The sequence below is a fragment of the Lathyrus oleraceus genome, chromosome 4 (assembly GCF_024323335.1).
Source record: "Lathyrus oleraceus cultivar Zhongwan6 chromosome 4, CAAS_Psat_ZW6_1.0, whole genome shotgun sequence".
NCBI classification, from domain to species: domain Eukaryota; kingdom Viridiplantae; phylum Streptophyta; class Magnoliopsida; order Fabales; family Fabaceae; genus Lathyrus; species Lathyrus oleraceus.
This window is the reverse complement of record NC_066582.1, coordinates 99,391,997-99,412,449: the sequence shown is the minus strand read 5'-3', so window position 1 is coordinate 99,412,449 and position 20,453 is coordinate 99,391,997. Positions and strand designations below refer to the sequence as shown.

Below are 20,453 nucleotides of genomic sequence, written 5' to 3'. Positions count from 1 at the left end.
TTCTTTTCCTATATTGTTGTCACCTTTGGTTGGCATTCCCTGGTTAAGGACTTAATCACTTTAAGATTAAGATCATCATTAGTAGAAGTCTTATCGAGAGCAATCAAGTGATTGGTCAAATGTACAAATCTCTTTTGAAATGTGAGGATTGATTCTCTAAGCTGCATTTTAAACATTTTGATTTTTTTTTAAAAGTTTTTCACACCAAACAAAATATCATCTATTGAATCAATCATGATAATAGATGATCTTTGAAAATTTAAATACTATGTTTCAAAAATGAAAAACTTTTCTAATGCATGATTGAACATCTTTGAGCACTAAAATTGCATAAGTTTAGATTTTTCATATACCTTGACGCTTGACCATGAAAGTCTTGAAAGTTTCCAAGCAATGATCCTATTTACTTCTTCTTCTTCATATGGAATTATCTTGAGATAAACTCTTCATCAAAACAAGTTGGAAGTTTGACTTCACCTATCTTCTCCTTGTTGTTGTTGTCAGAGCCAACTCAATCTGTTCAAAGGTCTTAGTCTAATTTAAAAAATAGATCAGAATTAAAAAATATATACAATTTTAATAATTAAAAATGACGCACAAAAAATATATAGGTTTAAATATACTTTTGGTCCTCCTAATTTGATGTTTTTAATTTTTAATCCTCCCATTTTAAAAATTCAACTTTTTGATCCTTCAACTTTACATTACATGTGATTTGGTTGGTCTCCCTCTAATTTTGCATCTGTTATTGATAAATAGGACAAAAAATATATATTTCTAATGATTTGACTTTGATGAGTAGTGGGATAATTTATTATTTATTATTTTTTACAGAATTAATTAATAAATAATCATTTTTATATTAATTAAATAATTAATTATTTTTATTAAGTTTTTAAAATACTAAATATATAAATTGTGTATTTAAAGTTTTGGACCTAAGTCGATTGGACCAATAACTCAATTCTATATTCATAAGTCAATGTTTGGGTAGTTTATATAAACACTAAAAAAAATTTTTTTTTGAATAAGTTGGTTATCACTCTTTTATATATATCTATAATATATTTTTTTTACATAAAAAAATCTATACGGGTCAAATTTTCTTGCGGTCAGAACAAATGCCCGGAATAATTCCATTTCAGTTGAGGTAGAATCTATAAAGGTTGATTTTTATCTACCTACTTCAAAAGGTTGATTTTTATCTACCTACTTCAAAACCCACAGGAGAATTATCCATACAATTTTATTAGAAATCTTCAAAATTTTAACTATTAAATAAATTATTAAAGAGATTAATTATTATATATTATCAGTGAAAAAGAATTCTTATTTTTAATATTTAAGATATATGATTAATTGAGGGTGTAAAATTCTTTTCCATTTTTAAGATATTTCAATTAATTTCATTATTAAATATAATAAAAATAATATGAAAATATATACTATCCAATTTTTGATGGTGGATAGAAAAGTTAACCCAACATTAAAATAACTTCTAAAATAAAATCAAATCATCGTGAAATCAAGACTCACATGTCTCGGTCTTATTTTATTTTATTTTTGTTATTATCCTATTTAATATGATAATTATGAATGTAAATAAGTTTTATACCGGCATTCAATAAAAAGTAGTATTATTTTGTTATATCATATAAATATTTTAAAATTTTTAATCTGATATAGTGGGATAAACAGTCATTATTGGTTAATCATGTAAAATAAATTTATACTGTAAATACATCACTCAAATATGTGATAAAAGAGTTATTTGAGGTGTTATATTATTAATTTTGATATTTAAATATTATTTGATATTATATATATATATTATATATATAATATATATATATATATAATATAATATATATATATATATATATATATATATATATATAAAAGGTGGGTCAAATTTTATTGCGGTCAGAATAAATGCTGGGAATAATTCCATTTCAGCTTCTCAAGTCATCATAAAACATTAAAACGATTTTTAAAAAAAAATCTAAGTCGTCGTGAAATCAAGACTGACACGTGTCCGTCACACTTTTTGTCGTTATCCAATGCTAACTGCTACCTGCAAATTGAACCCAGTTCTTCTTCTTCTCTGCTTCCAGAACCACCCTCAATCCATTCCTTCATTCTCTTTCTATAATCACTTTTCAACAATATTCAACTTCATTTCACAATTTTCACTTCATAACAAGGTTCTATGCCGTGAGCATTTCGATCGTTTCTCTAATGGCACAAGACGCTGTTTCCGGCGCTGAATCGCCTCACCGTCGTCAAGGTTTACTCCGAGATCAAGTTCAATTAGTTAAAAGAAAAGACTCTTCCGATCGCTACGAGATTGTTCCAATTCAAGATTCTTTATCCTTTGAGAAAGGATTCTTCATTGTTATTCGCGCGTGTCAGTTATTGGCTCAAAACAATGATGGAATTGTGTTAGTAGGAGTTGCAGGTCCTTCTGGAGCGGGGAAAACTGTTTTTACCGATAAGGTTTTCAGTTTCATGCCGAGTATAGCTGTTATAAGCATGGATAATTATAATGATGCTAGTCGAATCATTGATGGAAACTTTGATGGTATCATCTTTTCTTTACTTTATATAATAATATATAAGATTATCCATTCTCATACATGTATCTTTCTTGCTGTTTTATTTAGGGTATGCAAAATTTTATTGGTCTTATTTATTTCTTGTTGCTAAGTTTGACTTTTACTCTATTAGGATAGTTAGCTTAATTAAGTGTTTATCATGTAAGTGTTTAATATTTTCATAAACTGTTATGTAGGGGTGTGCATGGTTAGTTATTTTTAGAAACCAAACCATATTCATTTATAAACCATAAAATGGATTAGGATTTAGAACCATAACCAAGTTTCAATCAAAACCGGTTGTGAAACCAGTTATAAATTCGGTTATGGAAATAACTTGAAAACAGTTTATGGATATGTTAGAGGTTTCCCTAGTGCTTATGTATGTAGACAAACTCAAATAAGTCAATTCAAACATGCATTCGTTTTTTTTTTGTTAGAAGTACGACTTTGACCTTGTATTGACTGAAGTTTGTTTCATTATTGGGCAATTGCTAAGTCTATGAAGTTCAGAGAACATAGACACCGGCGGAAGTTTCTGTGGTTTGTATGTATGGCTTCGTAGTTGCTATAATGTTGTAGTCTCAGATTTATTAGTTTTGTTTTATGCTTATTTTCTGGATTTTTCTGGATTTTTCTGGATTTTTTTGGATCAATCTAAAGTTTTTTGTTAAATGGATTCTCCTTGTAGCATTTTTATATATTAGAGAGCATCCATTTTATCTATGGGCAGTGGTAGAACTTAAGCCAAGATTTTTTGTTTTTTAGGGTAAAATTGGTATAATGTAGACAAGAAGCTAGAATGATAGTGGCCCTCCATAGTAGACTACTCGACTCGCTATACTATATATATTCAACAACTATTACAAGTCAGACTTATAAGTGAGTTAAAGTATGAACAGATAACATTAATGAGAAATAATTAGACAGCATTATATGCATAGAAAATTTTGATGTGGAATAAAAATCTTAGAGTGAAACAAGACAGCAGTTAAAAATACCCACATATCATCTGTATGTATGGGCATCCAAGTGAAATATAATATGCAAAATGCAGGTGACAATATTATTTGCAAAGTGAATTTCAAAAAGTAGAATAAAACCGTAGAGTGATACACAACCATAAAAGTATTTACAAATCATGCATGTCATGTTTATCATCTATTGCTGATAATATGGTTAAGTTTCCTTCAGTATCTAATCTTCTTTTACTCATTTCATTTATTGGAAATGCTTTTACAAGTTCATCATCTTAGTCAATAAGAAATAGGAAGGGATGTTATGCAAACCAGACTTCTAATATCATCATTATTTGAAACAGACCCTCGATTGACGGATTATGATACCTTGCTAAAAAATATACAGGATCTTAAATCAGGAAAGCCTGCTCAGGTTCCGATATACGATTTCAAGTCTAGTTCTCGCATCGGATACAGGTTGTGTACCACTCGACTTCACCTTTAAAGAATATGCAAAATTTTCTTTTATAGCTGTGGCATCTAGGTTAACGCTCACCAATGAAGTAAACCTGAAAAGTAGAACTCAAAGAGTAATAGAATCTAATCCTTCCATCCATTTATCAAATAAATGTATTCAAAGTGTTTTAGGTGTGGAAGTGGGAAGTCCTTGAAATGTCTGGTTATATGGAATCTTTGGATTGTGTTTGAATTATCTATGCATAAAATATTATTCAATAATCTATTATGCTTTTACTTTTGGATATCCAAACTGAAAAGTGGTTTGTTTAGAAAAATATAACCTGTGAATTTATGAATGACATTTAGAGGCCCATGTTATATGCAAAATGCTCAAAACATTGTTTTTTTTTACTTCTTTTGAAAAGTAATTTTTCAATCGCAAGTGAAGTTATAAGTGTTTATAACCAATTTCACTCACATGCCCAAACATATTAATTAACAAAACAAACATACATATAATGGAAAAAATTGTTGTCATGTATGGTTCACATAACACATGCATAATATCACGCAGCAACATTTTGTAGTATGCATCATTGCTCTATGTCTTTGCATTCACCTTCCAACATTCGTAGTCTCTGAGATGCCGAGAGACAAAACACATACATGCACATGAATGTCTATTGTGTGTCTAGAAGAGGTGCAAGATAGCATGTGTAAATTTGGATACACATTAGCTTTAAAATAGCATCATATTTTTCCCAACCAAGATGATATTGCATTTATACTTAATTTTGTTGATTTCTTTTGTACTATTTCTGAACAGGACTATTGAAGTCCCTAGCTCCCGTATTGTAATCATTGAAGGCATCTACGCCTTAAGTGAAAAATTACGACCTCTGCTTGATCTTCGTGTTTCTGTCACTGGCGGAGTTCATTTTGACCTTGTCAAGCGTGTTCTGCGGGACATACAACGAGCTGGTCAAGAGCCTGAAGAAATAATTCATCAAATCTCTGAAACGGTTTCTCTCTGATCCTATGTTAGATTTTGCTTTTCCTTTAGGAGTTTTGGAATTGCAAATCTTCAAGGCTAAGAGTTATCTGCTATAATTCTTTCATATTATTCTGTTTCCTTTTTTAGGTATATCCCATGTATAAAGCTTTTATAGAGCCAGATCTCCAAACAGCGCATATAAAAATTATTAACAAGTTTAATCCATTCACTGGATTCCAGAATCCCACTTACATATTGAAGGTGACCATATGCTATATATTATCCTATAGTAATTTTCTTTATAAGTTTCAAGTATCTTCTTGACGATACATTACTTTGATTGTTTCTACCGTTTTAGTCAGCAAAAGTTGTGACAGTGGATCAAATCAAGGCAGTTATTGCTGCAGAGTATACTGAAACCAAAGAGGAAACATATGACATTTATCTTCTACCCCCCGGAGACGACCCTGAAGCATGTCAATCCTATTTGAGAATGAGAAACCGGGATGGAAAATACAATCTTATGTTTGAGGTTAGGTGATTGAAAACCTAACACTTTAGCAAGCATAAATTTGTTTGAGTTGGTGATATGATATGCATAATGCATTTATTATATACCATTGCTTCACTCATAAAGTCATAATATTGTTCTTGTCCTTCTGCCGTGAGGTAAAAAAATGGTCCTACTCCTATCTTTTTGAGCAAGCAGTTTTCTACTTTTATTTTCTTTCGTTTGATCAGTCTCTATGGTTATGTGTATATGTGCTGGTAAATATGTCTGGTTAAAAGAAGTGTCAAGTTTTTTTGAAAAAGTTTGACAAATATTTGAACACTTGTACTTCACAATGGAGGATGCTATTGAACTCGCAGCTTACAAACTCCGGGCTTTGCAGATTGTATACTTTGATACCCTACCTTCACATGTTTGAGACTTGCTGAAAAGTTTGTACTTAGAGAAAATTAACTGGCAAATCTCCATATTGATTTCTTGTTTTCAGGAATGGGTTACGGATAGTCCATTCATTATATCACCTAGAATTACTTTTGAGGTCAGTGTGCGTCTGCTTGGAGGGCTGATGGCCTTGGGGTATACAATTGCAGCAATCCTGAAAAGAAGCAGCCATGTTTTTCATGACAATAAAGTGTCTATAAAAACGGATTGGCTAGAACAACTTAATCGCCAATATGTCCAGGTATAACAGCATATTATTTGCATTCTCTCCCTTACTTTTTTCTATGCTTGTTTTTTTTTATATGCTTGTTGATCATGTGTAAAGTAGTTTTAATCTTTATCTGCTGGTACCATAAATTTTCTAATACTAGCTTGACCCTATTCACAACAGCTCTTTTCCCTCTATTCTTTTGTTGAGTGTTTTCTTCAATTCTATTAGAATTCCTAAAGATGAAGTTTTATGCAATTCATAAATACTGAAATATAGAAAGAGAATTATGAACTGAATGCTGAATCTCAGTTTCTGATTTTATTGAATGAATTCAGTTAATTATTACAAAAGGTGCAAATCCTCCTGTTTATAGAGAATCTAGGCCTAGGGAATAGGAGATTACTGGCTGTAGCCAGTTAACTTACAGGCACATGTCAGTCAGTTAGTTACAACTGAAATTCCCTAACTGCATCGCAACTGATTCAGTTACAGTTTTTAACAGAATCTGTTTAGAGGGATAATCCTGTGTGTGTGGATGCAGTGAACCTTTCACTAATCTCTACTTAAATACATTCATATTTGTCATAACTAACTTTTAACCTGCTTGCTTGCTTGCTTGCCATGGGTTCTAGTCGCAGAAACAACCTCTCCACTCCACTAATTTTTTATTTTGTGATGTTATTCCAAGTTCTAGGAACATACCATGATTAGTGTTCTCTTAGTTTTAATGTTTTATTGACATTCAATCTTGTCTATATCTTATGCCTTTAATGGGGGAGAGGCCGTTATGGAATCATTTACTTTGTAATTACGTGCCGAGTTTCAAACAACCAATGCTTATGAAGTTCAAAACTATATACAATGTTTCAGTTCAAAATATGGTTCAATGCAATTTAGTTCACAGTTTGGTTTAGTTTTTTAAACTATTTGAACACCCATACCCATGGGTACTTATTTTAAACCCAAACACTTAAATTATGGGATGGGTTTTGGTGGCCCATGGAACTCGGACCAAGTGTCCGCTTAGATATTATTTGTGTATTTTATGTTATTTTTGTAAGTAACTAAATACTAGTTCATGTTTTTTGAAGGTGCAAGGGAAAGATAGGAACTATGTTAAATTTGTAGCGCAGAAACTGGGTCTGGATGGTTCCTATGTTCCTCGCACTTACATTGAACAAATTCAGCTAGAAAAGCTTGTAAATGATGTGATGGTATGAATACTGATGCTACCTTCTGCTTGTGTTTTACATATTTGTTCACGAACTCACTGATCTAGTCAAACTTCAGGCACTGCCAGATGATCTGAAGAACAAACTAAGCATAGACGATGATTCGGTTTCAAGCCCCAAAGAAGCACTTTCTAGAGCTTCTGCTGATAGGAGAATGAAGTATCTTAATCGGTACTTACTAATTTTCTTCACATATTTAACCTGCCTTATAAAGAATTTGACATGTCTTCTACTTGCTTTTCATGTTTGGGATAAAATTTTCTGAATGTGATTGAAATGAAAATATGTTGAAGAAAGAACCTCCTGATGTTATTCTCACGATGTTCTTCTGCAGTGATATTTCACAGTCATATTCAAATCGAAGAGACAAGATTCTACCAAAGTTGACTAAACTTGCTATAAATAACAGAAGTTTTAATGCGAGAGGTCTAGAATCACCTGCTCCCATGGCCAACCAAGTAAGTTATATTTGTTATAAGAAGTCATAGAATGACAATAATTTTCGCTACTTCATTATTGATGTAGTATTACCTTGCTGCTCTGATTTTATGGAACATAGAAAAGCTACTGCTTAGTCTGTAGTACCTAGAAATGTTGAAAGAATATTGAGATGCAGTTGCATTTCATATTGGCCATAAACTTATAAAATGGGAGCGAGTTTATATTAACCTTTCCAGGAAATTATATTTATGCATTATTTTGGCTTAGAGAATGTGCTACAATTGATAGGTATCTGTCTTTCTGACTAGAAGGTTTTATTTTTCTGTTCATTTTTCAACTCATCTGAATGATTCATCAACTGATATTTGCTTATAAGCTGGCAGGGAGTTATCATTCAACTTTCCGATCAAATTTCCACCCTAAATGAAAGAATGGACGAGTTCACCTCCCGTATTGAAGAGCTGAATTCAAACTTCGATGTTAAAAAAGTTTCAGCCAGTCAACAAAATATGGCTTTACAAGCTGAGACCTGCAATGGCTCTGGCCCCATTTCTCACTTTGTTACTGGATTAGGCAATGGTTCATTGACTGGATCATTGCTTCCTAATTCTCTGTCATCCTCTCAGTTGGTTAGAGAGTCTCCGCTAATGGAAGAGGTAAGTTATATATCCTCTCATTTTGAATTCACATGACAATAAGTGTGCTATTGCATTAAAGTACATGTATGGAATTACTTTGATCATGACACACTGTACTTTCCCCCTCCGTCGATATAGGTATTACTTGTTGCCCGAGGACAACGTCAAATCATGCATCAACTAGACACACTGAGCAATCTTATGCAGGAATACTTTGGAGAAAAATCGCGGCTGGGAAGAACAGACCAGGTAGGCAAAAAACGTGAAGTTGAATCCTTTGCGATCCCTCTGGTTCTGACTTTAGCCGTTGGTGCTGTTGGCGTGTTCTTGTTCAAGAGTTTGACATCTAAAAAATAGTGTCTACTTCGTTTCTTGTAATCACCATTTATGAGATTCCTTATCGGTATAGCTAAAAGGTTTCTGTAAACAAATACCATTCACTCGAGATGTAACATTCAAATAATAAGTGTCAACCAGCTTATACCTTTACTCAACGTATAAGCTTGTTTATATCTTTGTGCAGCATAGACCTAACTCAATGTATAAGCTTGTTTATATCTTTTGTATAACTACATGAAATTAATAAGTTCTATGCCAAGTTCATTAATGCTTAACTATGCATTTCTAAATGTTGAATATTACAGTCCTACATACTTATTAATGCTTAACTATGCCTTTCTAAATGTTGAATATTAGAGGCCTACATACTTACTAAGAGGAATAAAAGTTATGATTTGGATTTGGAGTAAGCTAAAATATTTTATTCTCGGAGTAAATCGAAACCCACTTTATATATATATATATATATATATATATATATATATATATATATATATATATATATATATATATATATATATATATATATATTATAACGGTTTTACCATATAATGCTCGGCAATCCTTCCGGTTGGAACCTCACTTGTCTTTACATTTATTTAGTTTGTGAGGAAGGCCATTAAGGAGGTGAGAGACGAGGCGACCAGTGAAGTCACCGACCGATGAAATAGGCCATGTGGTCGCCCATAATGGGCCTAGAGGTCGTCCAAATGCAGCAATATTATCCGCCTGATTGGGTTCCCATTGTCCTAATCACCAATAGATGTGGGTAATTATATGGACATACAATGACTAACTAAAGAGAGTCGGTGAAGAGGGAAACCATTTTCTCCATATTTTTAGGAATACCAACTCTTCCCTTGACCATTTCCTTGGTCATGAAGGTGAGGCATAACCGTCCACTAACTTTACACACTCATGAGAGCCTCTATAAAGATCTCTCCCCGGAAGGAAGAAGGGACAAAATCTAAATCATATACACTCTCCACTACTCAAAAAGTACCACACTCACTACTATAACATATTCCACCAATCTAACCACACACATGCAACCCAATAGCGCCTTCCACCTACAGGATCTCTCATCCCATGTGAGCGGGTCCCTTAAATAGCCTTAATATTACTGGACAGGCCTACTCGCCATCGTGAGCAAGTCCTCACTATCCAAATGTGTAATATATCTAATAGGACCTTTGAGTCTTCCTACCTTTGCAAGTGGAACACGCATTCCCCGTACTTATTAAAGAATCTAGAAATACTTTTGTTCTCTATTATACTCTTTATGCCGATGATATCATGATTTTTTGTAGAGGAGACCAAAAATATATAAAGGTCATTCCTAACGTGCTTAATAACTATACCATTTGCTCTGGTCAGTATTGTAACACTTCTAAATCTCTTATCTATGCGGGTGACATGACTCACAAACATGCACAAATTGCTTGAAGAGTTGGTTGATTTCACCATGGCCTCCTCTCCTTTCTTATACCTGGGAGTTCCTATCTTCATTAGAATACCTAAAGTTCTCCATTTCTAATCCATTGCTGATAGAATCAGGATCAAATTTGATTCATGGAAATAAAGTCTTCTTTCTATGGTTGGAAGAGTGCAACTTGTCAAATATGTTATCCAAAGTATCTTGGTGCATTGCATTTCTATATACTGTCAGGAAAATAGGTTTGATACATCTCTCATTATTATTTCTGGTATATATAGAGATTACAGGGTTATACAAGTAATTACACTAATTAATTATATTTAATGAGAACAAATCAATTTCTGATTTGTTTCCCTTATTCTAGGAACAAACCCTATGAATAAACTAATTCCTATTCACACTGATTTGTTTCCCTTATTCTAGGAACAAACCCTTAATCTATTAATAAACTAATTCCTATTCACATCCCCCCTCAAATTGATGATGTTGGTCAATGAGCATCAATTTGCTAACAAGAAACTGATGACGTGGACGCGGAACGGCCTTGGTAAGAATATCTGCAACCTGCAACTGAGTACTGACATGAGGAAGTGATATTAGTCTGTCATCATATGCGTCATGGATCGAATGACAATCAACTTTGATATGTTTGGTACGTTCATGAAAAACAGGATTCACAACGATTTGGATGGCACTTGTATTGCCCGCATAAAGTGAAGTTGGCTCTGTTTGAGGAAATCCAAGTTCAGCCAAAAGACCACGAAGCCAAATTATTTCAGAACAGGCAGCAGACATGGCACGATACTCAGATTCGGTAGAAGATTTAGAGACTCGCGCTTGTTTCTTACTTTTCCATGATATAAATGAAGAGCCAAGAAACATGCACCAACCAGTGACAGATCGCCGAGTATCAGGACATCCTGCCCAATCGACATCACTATAAGCACTCAGTTTAGGAGAAATTCCAGTGGAAAAGAATAAACCACGATGAGAGCTTCCCTTCAGGTAGCGAATTATGCGATGAACTGCTGCCAAGTGAAGATGACGAGGAGAGTGCATGAATTGACTTACTTGTTGAACAGCAAAAGATATGTCAGGGCGAGTAATAGTCAGATAATTAAGGCTACCCACGAGTTGACGATACAATAAGGGATCAGGCAAGAGATCACCATCATCACGATGATATTTAACATTAACCTCAAGAGGAGTATCCACTGGATTAGCCGATTGTAGACCAGCCATAGAAATTAAATTTGTGGCATACTTGTGTTGATGGAGGAATATGCCCTTGGATGTAGAATGAAACTCAAGACCAAGAAAGTAATGCAAATTACCAAGATCTTTCATATGAAACGATGCTTGTAACTGTTGTTTAAGGCTTTGAATCGAAGCATGATCATAACCAGTAATAATCATATCATCAACATACAGAAGAAGTAGGACAATTCCAGTAGAAGTTCTATGAATAAATAGAGAAGCATCATATTGACTCTAAGTAAAGGAGAACCCAAGTAGAGTTGAGCGGAATTTTTCATACCATGCTCTAGGCGCTTGTTTCAAATCATATAAGGAGCGTTTGAGCTTGCACACACCCTTAGATGAAAAGAATAAACCTTGAGGAGGAGTCATATAAATATCTTCCGTCGGGTCACCATGAAGAAAAGCATTTTTCACATTCATTTGATGAAGAGACCACCCGTTAGAAGCAGCTATGGAGAGTATTGTACGAATATATGTCATTTTGGCAACCGGTGCAAATGTCTCATCATAATCAATTCCATATTCTTGCTTATTTCCTAAGGCAACCAATCGAGCCTTGAAACGATTGAGAGACCCATCAGAATTCAGTTTCATAGAATACACCCATTTGCAACCTATGGGTTTGATATCAGGGGGACAAGAGACAATATCCCATGTAAAATTCTCTTGTAGAGCCTGAAGTTCCTCATTCATTGCTTTTATCCAGCGCACGTCTTTAACAGCCTGTGCATAACAAGTAGGAATAGATATGCTAGACAGTGAGGCGGTCAGAGAAGTATGTGAGGAATCATACCTGTCTGGTGAATATCTATCTGGTGCTTTAGATATTCGACTAGAACGTCGTTGTTTGACCAGTTCAGGATCAGGTGGCGGATCTCTGTGGGGAGGGGCAGTGGGAACCTGTTTTCTGCGTTGTCTGACATATGTGATTTCTGGTTTGTAACGTTCTATAGATCGAGGCATATCAGAAAAATTAGGAAGAATATCAATTTCATTTGTGACAGGAAAAAGAGAATGAAACATAAATTGATTATCAAAAAATGTAACATTCCTAGAAACTCGAAAGCGGTGATTAGACACATCATAAAACACAAAACCCTTATGATAGTTGCTATACCCCATAAATGCACATTGAATAGACTGTGCTCCAAGCTTATTTCGTTCAAACTGAGGTAAGTGAACAAAACACACACATCCAAAAGTATGTAAATAACTATAATCAGGATGAGTTTTAAAAAGACGAAAGAAAGGAGAATCAAAATCAATAACCGTAGAAGGAAGACGATTGATCAAGAATACGGCTGTGGAAAGAGCCTCTACCCAAAATCGGGATGGCACAGAAGCTTGAAGAAGTAAAGTGCGCGTTACATCAAGTAAATGACGATTCTTTCGCTCTTCCATCCCGTTTTGTTGGGGGGTATTGGGACAAGATCGTTAAGATAAGATCCCTTTTTGTTGAAGGTACTCCTGAAACTCATGAGACATATACTCACCTCTAGAGTCAGATCGAAAATTTTTCACACTTGCTTGAAATTGAGTTTCAACATATGTCAAAAACTTCTGAAACATAGAAAACACTTCAGACTTAGATCAAAGAAAATATATCCAAGTGAAACGATTGTAGTCATCAATAAATGTGACAAAATATTTATAGTGAGCATGAGATGCTGCAGGAGACATTCCCCACACATCACTATGAATCATCTCAAAACAAGTGGAGGCACGATGAGCACTTGATGGAAAAGGAAGTGTTTTACTTTTAGCCAATTTGCAAACAGAACATGAAATAGAAGCAGTACAAACATGTTTATTTCCCAACAAACCAGTTTTAAATAAATGAGACAAAACAACAGAATTTGGATGACCCAATTTTCTATGCCAATCCTCGTAAGAGTTCAAAACACTATTACTAGTAAAAGATAAATGATTAGAGCTAAACTGGAGCGGAAACGATCTTCCCACTTTAGGCCCCTTCGCGATCACCTTCCCTGACACCTGCTCCTGCACAAGACAACCAACTCGAGAAAAATTAACATTATAATTGTTATCCACCAATTGACCAACTGACAATAAGTTGGAAGCAAGTCCGGGTGATACAAGCACGTCACGAAAGTTAGAGTTTATGTCACCAACATCAGTGATAGTGAGTTTATTACCATCAGCAATTTGAATTTGCTGATTGCCATTATAAGAATGTAAATTGTGCAAGTATTCAGAGGAGCCCGTCATGTGATTGGATGCGCCAGAATCAAGAAACCATGGTTGAGAAACATTAGAAGACTTACCCTGAATTCCCAAGGCTGAAAGAGCAGAATGTACCATTTGTTGAATCATTTCAGGTTGTATAACACCGCCATTAGATGCACCAGTACTGAGAGGACCAACTGTAGAGTTGGTAGTGGCATGGAATGCTTGGGCTGAACGTTGTGCTGGTCGGGGAGGACGCGTGAGCCAGTCAGAGATGATATGACCCTGTTGTTTGCAATAGTTGCAAAACTTCTTACTGCAGCTGCGAGCAATATGTCCAAATTGTTTGCAAGAAAAACATTGGACTTGTCGCATATCACGGCCCTTTCCTCTGCTCTGAGCAGCATATGCAATTGCCACGGGTTCGGAACTGACAACATCATGAGACATAGCTCCTTGAGTAATCAGACGTTGTTCTTCCCTGAGAAGTTCACCAACACAAGTATCCAAAGAAGGAACAAGATTCCTATTTAGCAAAGCACCTCTGACAACCTCAAATTCTGAACGAAGTTTCATGAGAAATTGATCTCGCCCACTGGTGTTGTAAACTTCTTGAACAGTCGCGAGGGAGGTCTTGAGAACCTTAGCGTGTATAATAGCGGAGTGTTCTGTCCAGAGATTTAGAAAACCAGAATAGTATTCTTGAATAGACAAGTCACCTTGTTTATAGTTGGCTATGTCTAGCTCTAACTGAAACCGTTTTTCCGAATTGTCCTGGTTATAAATGTGCTTCAAATAATTCCACATTTCTTGATCAGTGATCACACTAAAATTTACGTATTTTCGACTCCGATTTCACATGCATTCTAGTTGTTTTATTATCATTTTGTTGTGTTATTGTTATGTTTTTCTTTGTTTTCAGGTTTTTACTTTAATCGGAGCCCCGATCGAGAAAAGGAGCGAAAAAGGGCTAAAAACCCTAAAATTCAGCATTTTGTGCTTGGCCTACCCAATGGCGGGCGCCACAGACCAAGCCATGACGTGTCAAACTCAACTTCCCTCAACTCCCACGTTTCCCCACTACATCCACTAAGGCGCCTCACTTTGGCCTTGTGGCGGGCGCCATGGCCTTGTGGCGGGCGCCACAAGAGGAAAAACGGTTCCCTCCTATTTTCAAGTTGAAGGGCATCCAAGTCATTTCCATCTTTTTACTTGCTTATAAATAGAAACGCGAATTCACTTTTACAATGATCCAAACTTAGAACAGAGGCAAACTCAGAAGCAATTTTGTTTCACTTAGGCATATATTCAGTATTTTATAGTGGTAATCGCTTCGCATTGGAGTGTTACCACAATTGTGTAATCAAGTCTGTGATAGAGTTTGGAGCACTTTGGAAGGAAGTTAATCCTGCCGATTTTCATTTATGCATTGCAATTTACTCAGCCCTCCGATTGGAGCAGGTTTTTATTACTCGCCTTTACTTTATTTATTTCCCGCACTCGCCTTTACTTTATTTATTTCCCGCACTCGCTTTTACTTTATTTATTTCCCGCACTCGCTTTAAATTATTTATTTCCCCGCACTCGCTTTAAATTATTTATTTCCCGCACTCACTTTAAATTATTTATTTCCCGCACTCGCTTTACTTTTATTTACTTTCCGCACTCGCACTACTTTTATTTACTTTAATGCACTTTTACTTTACCATGTCTAACTAAATTTATAAGGTTAGAATGTAAGGATCGTAATTAAACCGATAATCCGTACAATTGTTCGTAGAAACACTTAAGGGCTATTTTAACTTTCAACTTAAGTTTTCCCGCACTTCAAATTCCGTTGGGTAAGATCGAAAGTCGTCCAACGTCTTTATAAACTTAATTGTTTTTAACTATTTCAAAAACAGCGAAAGCGCTTTGTCTAGTTCATTAGGAGTTTTTAACATTAAGAAGAAAAGAGATTTTAAAACTATTTTCGGACGCGTTTATAAGTTTAGAGTTTGTTTCGTAAGAACCTCTTTTGGTTAAGAAATCCAGGTTATAATACTTTTCAACTTAGTCAAGATACTATATTTCTTAAAAATAGGTTTACTACTCTAACGCAATGCGCGCCTTTTTATAAGTGACAATAAGAGGGTTTGATTAGGGAGTACAACTCGGTTCTGAATACGCGAAAGCGACAGTTCCTGTTAAATTAGTTCTTTTCAAAGTAGGAAACATTGCCCGTAAGTAGTTCTATTAGCAAGTACTTGGATTATTAATTGGTTACGTGAATTACATTCGACCCTGTCTTTATTAATTAAATCTATTTAAATACTTTACTTTTCATTGCACACTACAAAAACACCTATTTTGATTGTCTTTGATAAACACCATAACAACCGATAACGATAGTTTGACACTTGGTCTCTGTGGATTCGACAATCTTTTATATTACTCTGACGCGTTCGTATACTTGCGAAAAAAATACGCATCAAGTTTTTGGCGCCGTTGCCGGGGACCAATTTCGTCAAATTTCATTTTCCTGCTGTTATATCGTTTAGACTTAGGTTATTTCCCGCCGGTCGATGCGAAGAACTCGCAGCACCGGAAGTTTAAGCTTAGTATACCCTCTGGCGGAACCTGAACGTTACGCTCGCGCACGTTTATTCTTTCATAGAATTAAGAGAGCTATGGCCGAAGATCAAAACCAAAGACCTCTTAAGGACTTCGCTCAACCATCTAACGAAGAACCTAGTTCTAGTATAGTAAACCCAACTATCCCAGCCAATAATTTTGAACTTAAACCATCCCTGTTGCAACTAGTGCAACAGAGACAATTCGCGGGTCTCGCTACCGAGAACCCTAACCAACATTTAAAAATATTTCTTCAATTAGCAGATACTTTTAAAACCAATGGAGCTTCTCCTGAGGCAATACGTTTAATATTATTTCCTTTTTCCCTCAGAGATAAAGCCCTATCATGGTTAGATTCCCTTCCACCCAATTCCATTACGACTTGGGATAACCTTAGAAGAGTTTTTCTTGCTAGATATTTTCCCCCGAGTAAGACCGTCGTTCTTCGAAACCATATAACTAGATTTACCCAAAACCAAGGAGAATCGCTGTTCGAAGCTTGGGAGAGATATAAAGAGTTGTTACGAGCATGCCCACATCATGGTTTAGAAAATTGGTTAATCATTCAAACCTTCTATAATGGACTTCATTACAACACAAAGATGACCATCGATGCTGCCGCAGGCGGCGCTCTGATGAACAAACCTTATCCTGAAGCTAGTGACATCATCGAAGATATGGCTCAAAACCATCAATCATGGGGAGTCAAACGAGCGACAGTTGAGAAGAAGGAAGCCCAAGGAGGAGTGCATGAACTAAGCTCTATAGACATGATGCAAGCTAAAATGGACGCATTAGCCCTTAAAGTCGAGCATATGTACACGAACCTGAATACTGTAGCCGCGGTTTTGTCGGATTGTGAGATATGTGGAACCCAAGGACACCAATCCGCAGAATGCAGTCTATTAAACGAAACCCACTCCGAGCAAGTGAACTACACCCAAGGGAACCCATATTCAAATACCTATAACCCTGGATGGAGGAATCACCCGAACTTCTCCTATAAAAACAACAACCCTATTCAAAATAATTCACTTCCGAGACCTAGTTATCAAGCCCCTAGATCAAATCAACCTATGCAACCTGTACCACCAAAGCCGAGCCTTGAGAAAATTATGGAAAATTTTATCACCGCTGAAACCCAACAAAACAAGGAGTTCATGAACCAAAACATTCATGTTAACAAATTGATTACTCAGTTAGGAACCAAGGTTGACCAAATAGTTACTCATACTAAAATGCTTGAAACCCAGATCTCTCAGGTAGCTTTAAACCAAGCCCCTCAGACTACACCTGGAGGACAATTCCCTGGACAACCTCAACAAAATCCGAGAGGACAAGCCAATGCCATTACCCTACGAAGTGGGAACGCTTATGATGAGCCACCAAACCCAAGATTGAGTGAACCCGAAACTTCTAAGGAATATACCAAACCCCCGGACGAAGTAAAGGAACCAGAGGAATCTGAAAACCAGGAAGGTCGAGAGAAAGGAGAAGAACCTAAAGATAAAATTTACGTACCGCCCCCGCCATATAAACCACCTATACCATATCCGCAAAGACTCAAACAAACCCAAACCAATAAACAGTATCAAAAATTTATTAAAGTTATAGAAAAACTTCATGTAGAAATCCCTTTCATAGAAGCCATCACCCAAATACCTTCTTATGTAAAGTTTCTGAAAGACATCCTTACCAACAAACGTAGACTTGACGATCCGAAGCCTTTGGAATGTAATGTTATTTCTGAGGACAAATTAGCAAAGAAAGATAAAGATCCTGGAAATTTCTCCATTCCTTGCCTTTTGGGTAATCATATCATCGATAAAGCTTTTCTGGACTTAGGAGCTAGTGTGAGCTTAATGCCTCTAGCAGTTTGTGAGAGATTAAACTTAGGAGAATTATAACCCACTAAGATGTCACTTCAGTTAGCCGATAGATCTGTCAAATATCCGATAGGCATTTTAGAAGATGTCCCTGTTAGGATAGGTCAACTATTTATCCCTACTGATTTTGTCGTCATGGACATCAAAGAGGACAATGATATACAAATTCTTCTAGGTAGACCATTCTTATCGACTGCAGGAGCCATAATAGATGTCAAGAAAGGAAAGTTGACATTTGAGGTAGGTGACGAGAAAATAGAATTTATACTTTCGAAATTTCTTATGGCACCTGTGATGGGAGACTCGTGTTATGCCTTAGATATCATTGATGAATGTGTTAGAGAATTAGAACAAAAAGAAATTATAAAAACAATTAAGTTACCATCAACCCCCATAAAGGAAGATGATGACTTTAAAGAACCTTACATCGATGATAACCTTTACGAATGTTTATCCCTTACTCCAGATCATATGCCATGCCCTAAGAAACCAACCTTAGAACTTAAGGAACTGCCTAAGAACCTGAGATATGAGTTCCTCGATGAAAAGATGAACCGTCCAATTATAGTTAGTGCTACCTTGAGCCAAGAGGAGACGAACCAACTTTTAGACGTTTTACGAAGACATCCCTCAGCCTTAGGATATAATATCTCTGACCTGAAAGGTATAAGCCCATCCATATGCATGCATCGGATTTCGCTCGAAGAAGATTCAAAACCCTCTAGGGAGCATCAGAGAAGAATAAACCCTATAATGAGTGATGTTGTTAAGAAGGAAGTTCTTAAGTTACTTGAGGCAGGTATAATTTACTAGATCTCGGATAGTAAGTGGGTGAGCCCTGTGCATGTAGTACCTAAAAAGGGAGGCATCACAGTCGTGCAAAATGATAAAGGCGAACATGTAGCAAAACGTTTAGAAGGAGGATGGCGGATGTGTATAGATTATAGAAAATTAAATAAAGCAACTAGGAAGGATCATTTCCCTTTACCATTTATAGACCAAATGTTGGAGCGTCTAGCCAGACACTCTTACTTCTGTTATCTAGTTGGATACTCTGGATTCTTCCAAATACCTATTCACCCCGAAGATCAAGAAAAAACTACCTTTACATGCCCTTATGGAACTTTTGCCTACAGACGAATGCCTTTCGGCCTCTGTAATGCTCCAGCTACTTTCCAACGCTGCATGATGTCAATCTTTGCAGATTACCTAGATGGTATCATGGAAGTGTTTATGGATGATTTCTCGATTTGCGGATTCGATTTTCACAATTGTCTTGCTAACCTTGAGAAAATCCTGGAGAGATGCGTGAAAGTTAACCTCGTGCTAAATTGGGAAAAATGTCATTTCATGGTGACCGAAGGAATAGTTTTAGGACATATAGTTTCCGAAAAAGGTATAGAGGTAGATAAAGCTAAAATAGAAGTTATAGAAAACCTAAAACCCCCAAAAACCATCAGAGAAGTCCGAATCTTTCTTGGACACGCTAGATTCTACCGGCGTTTTATTAAGGACTTCTCCAAAATAACTAAACTGTTAACCGGACTTTTAATGAAAGATGTTGAATTCATTTTTGATGAAAAATGTAATGACGCATTTAATCTTTTAAAGCAAGCACTAATCTCAGCACCCATTATGAAACCGCCCGATTGGTCGGAACCATTTGAGATAATGTGCGATGCTAGTGATTATGCAGTTGGAGTCGTTCTAGGACAAAGGAAAGATAAAAAAGTACATGTCATTTATTATGCCAATAGAACCCTAGATGCTGCCCAGCTTAACTACGCAACAACCGAAAAAGAATTACTCGCTGTAGTTTTCGCTATAGACAAATTTAGATCTTATCTAGTAGGAGCAAAAATTATTATTTACACAGATCATGCTGCCATTTGTTACCTATTAAGTAAAAAAGATGCCAAGCCCAAGTTACTCCGATGGATTCTATTACTACAAGAGTTTGATTTAGATATAAGAGATAAAAAAAGGCACTGAAAATGTAGTAGCCGATCAGCTTTCTAGGCTAGAACATCTAAAACCTGAACTAGTACCCATAAATGATGATTTCGCCTATGATAGACTGATAGCTAAAGTAGAAACCATTGAAGATAATAACCTAGATCCTTATGAGCACCCCCAAAATTCCTTAGCAATAAGTAACGTACCCTGGTATGCAGATTTCGTTAATTACCTAGCTGCTGATATAGTACCCCTTGATCTTGACTACCACCGCAAGAAGAAATTCTTCCACGA

The 20,453-nt window shown here is 35.7% G+C and overlaps 1 protein-coding gene and 1 non-coding gene across 3 annotated transcripts; one reads left to right on the top strand and one right to left on the bottom strand.

Moving 5' to 3' along the window:
- Nucleotides 1-1,984: 1,984 nt before the first annotated feature.
- Nucleotides 1,985-9,094, top strand: LOC127073684 (inorganic pyrophosphatase TTM1). 2 transcript variants are annotated; one of them, XM_051014862.1, is made up of 11 exons: nt 1,991-2,581; nt 3,916-4,030; nt 4,839-5,034; nt 5,154-5,267; nt 5,365-5,538; nt 6,005-6,199; nt 7,261-7,383; nt 7,460-7,572; nt 7,736-7,859; nt 8,226-8,498; nt 8,619-9,094. In XM_051014862.1, the coding sequence occupies exons 1-11, from the start codon at nt 2,239-2,241 to the stop codon at nt 8,835-8,837; spliced, it is 1,989 nt and encodes a 662-aa protein (XP_050870819.1). In that variant the 5' UTR covers nt 1,991-2,238; the 3' UTR covers nt 8,838-9,094. The 2 variants fall into 2 exon arrangements, with proteins under 2 accessions (XP_050870820.1, XP_050870819.1); XM_051014863.1 differs by lacking the exon at nt 8,619-9,094 and having other exon boundaries at nt 1,985-2,581; nt 8,219-8,495.
- A 7,663-nt stretch (nt 9,095-16,757) lies between these two features.
- Nucleotides 16,758-16,864, bottom strand: LOC127078056 (small nucleolar RNA R71). Its single transcript, XR_007787802.1, has one exon. It is a non-coding gene; the product is annotated as a small nucleolar RNA R71 (small nucleolar RNA).
- Between the last annotated feature and the right edge of the window lie 3,589 nt (nt 16,865-20,453).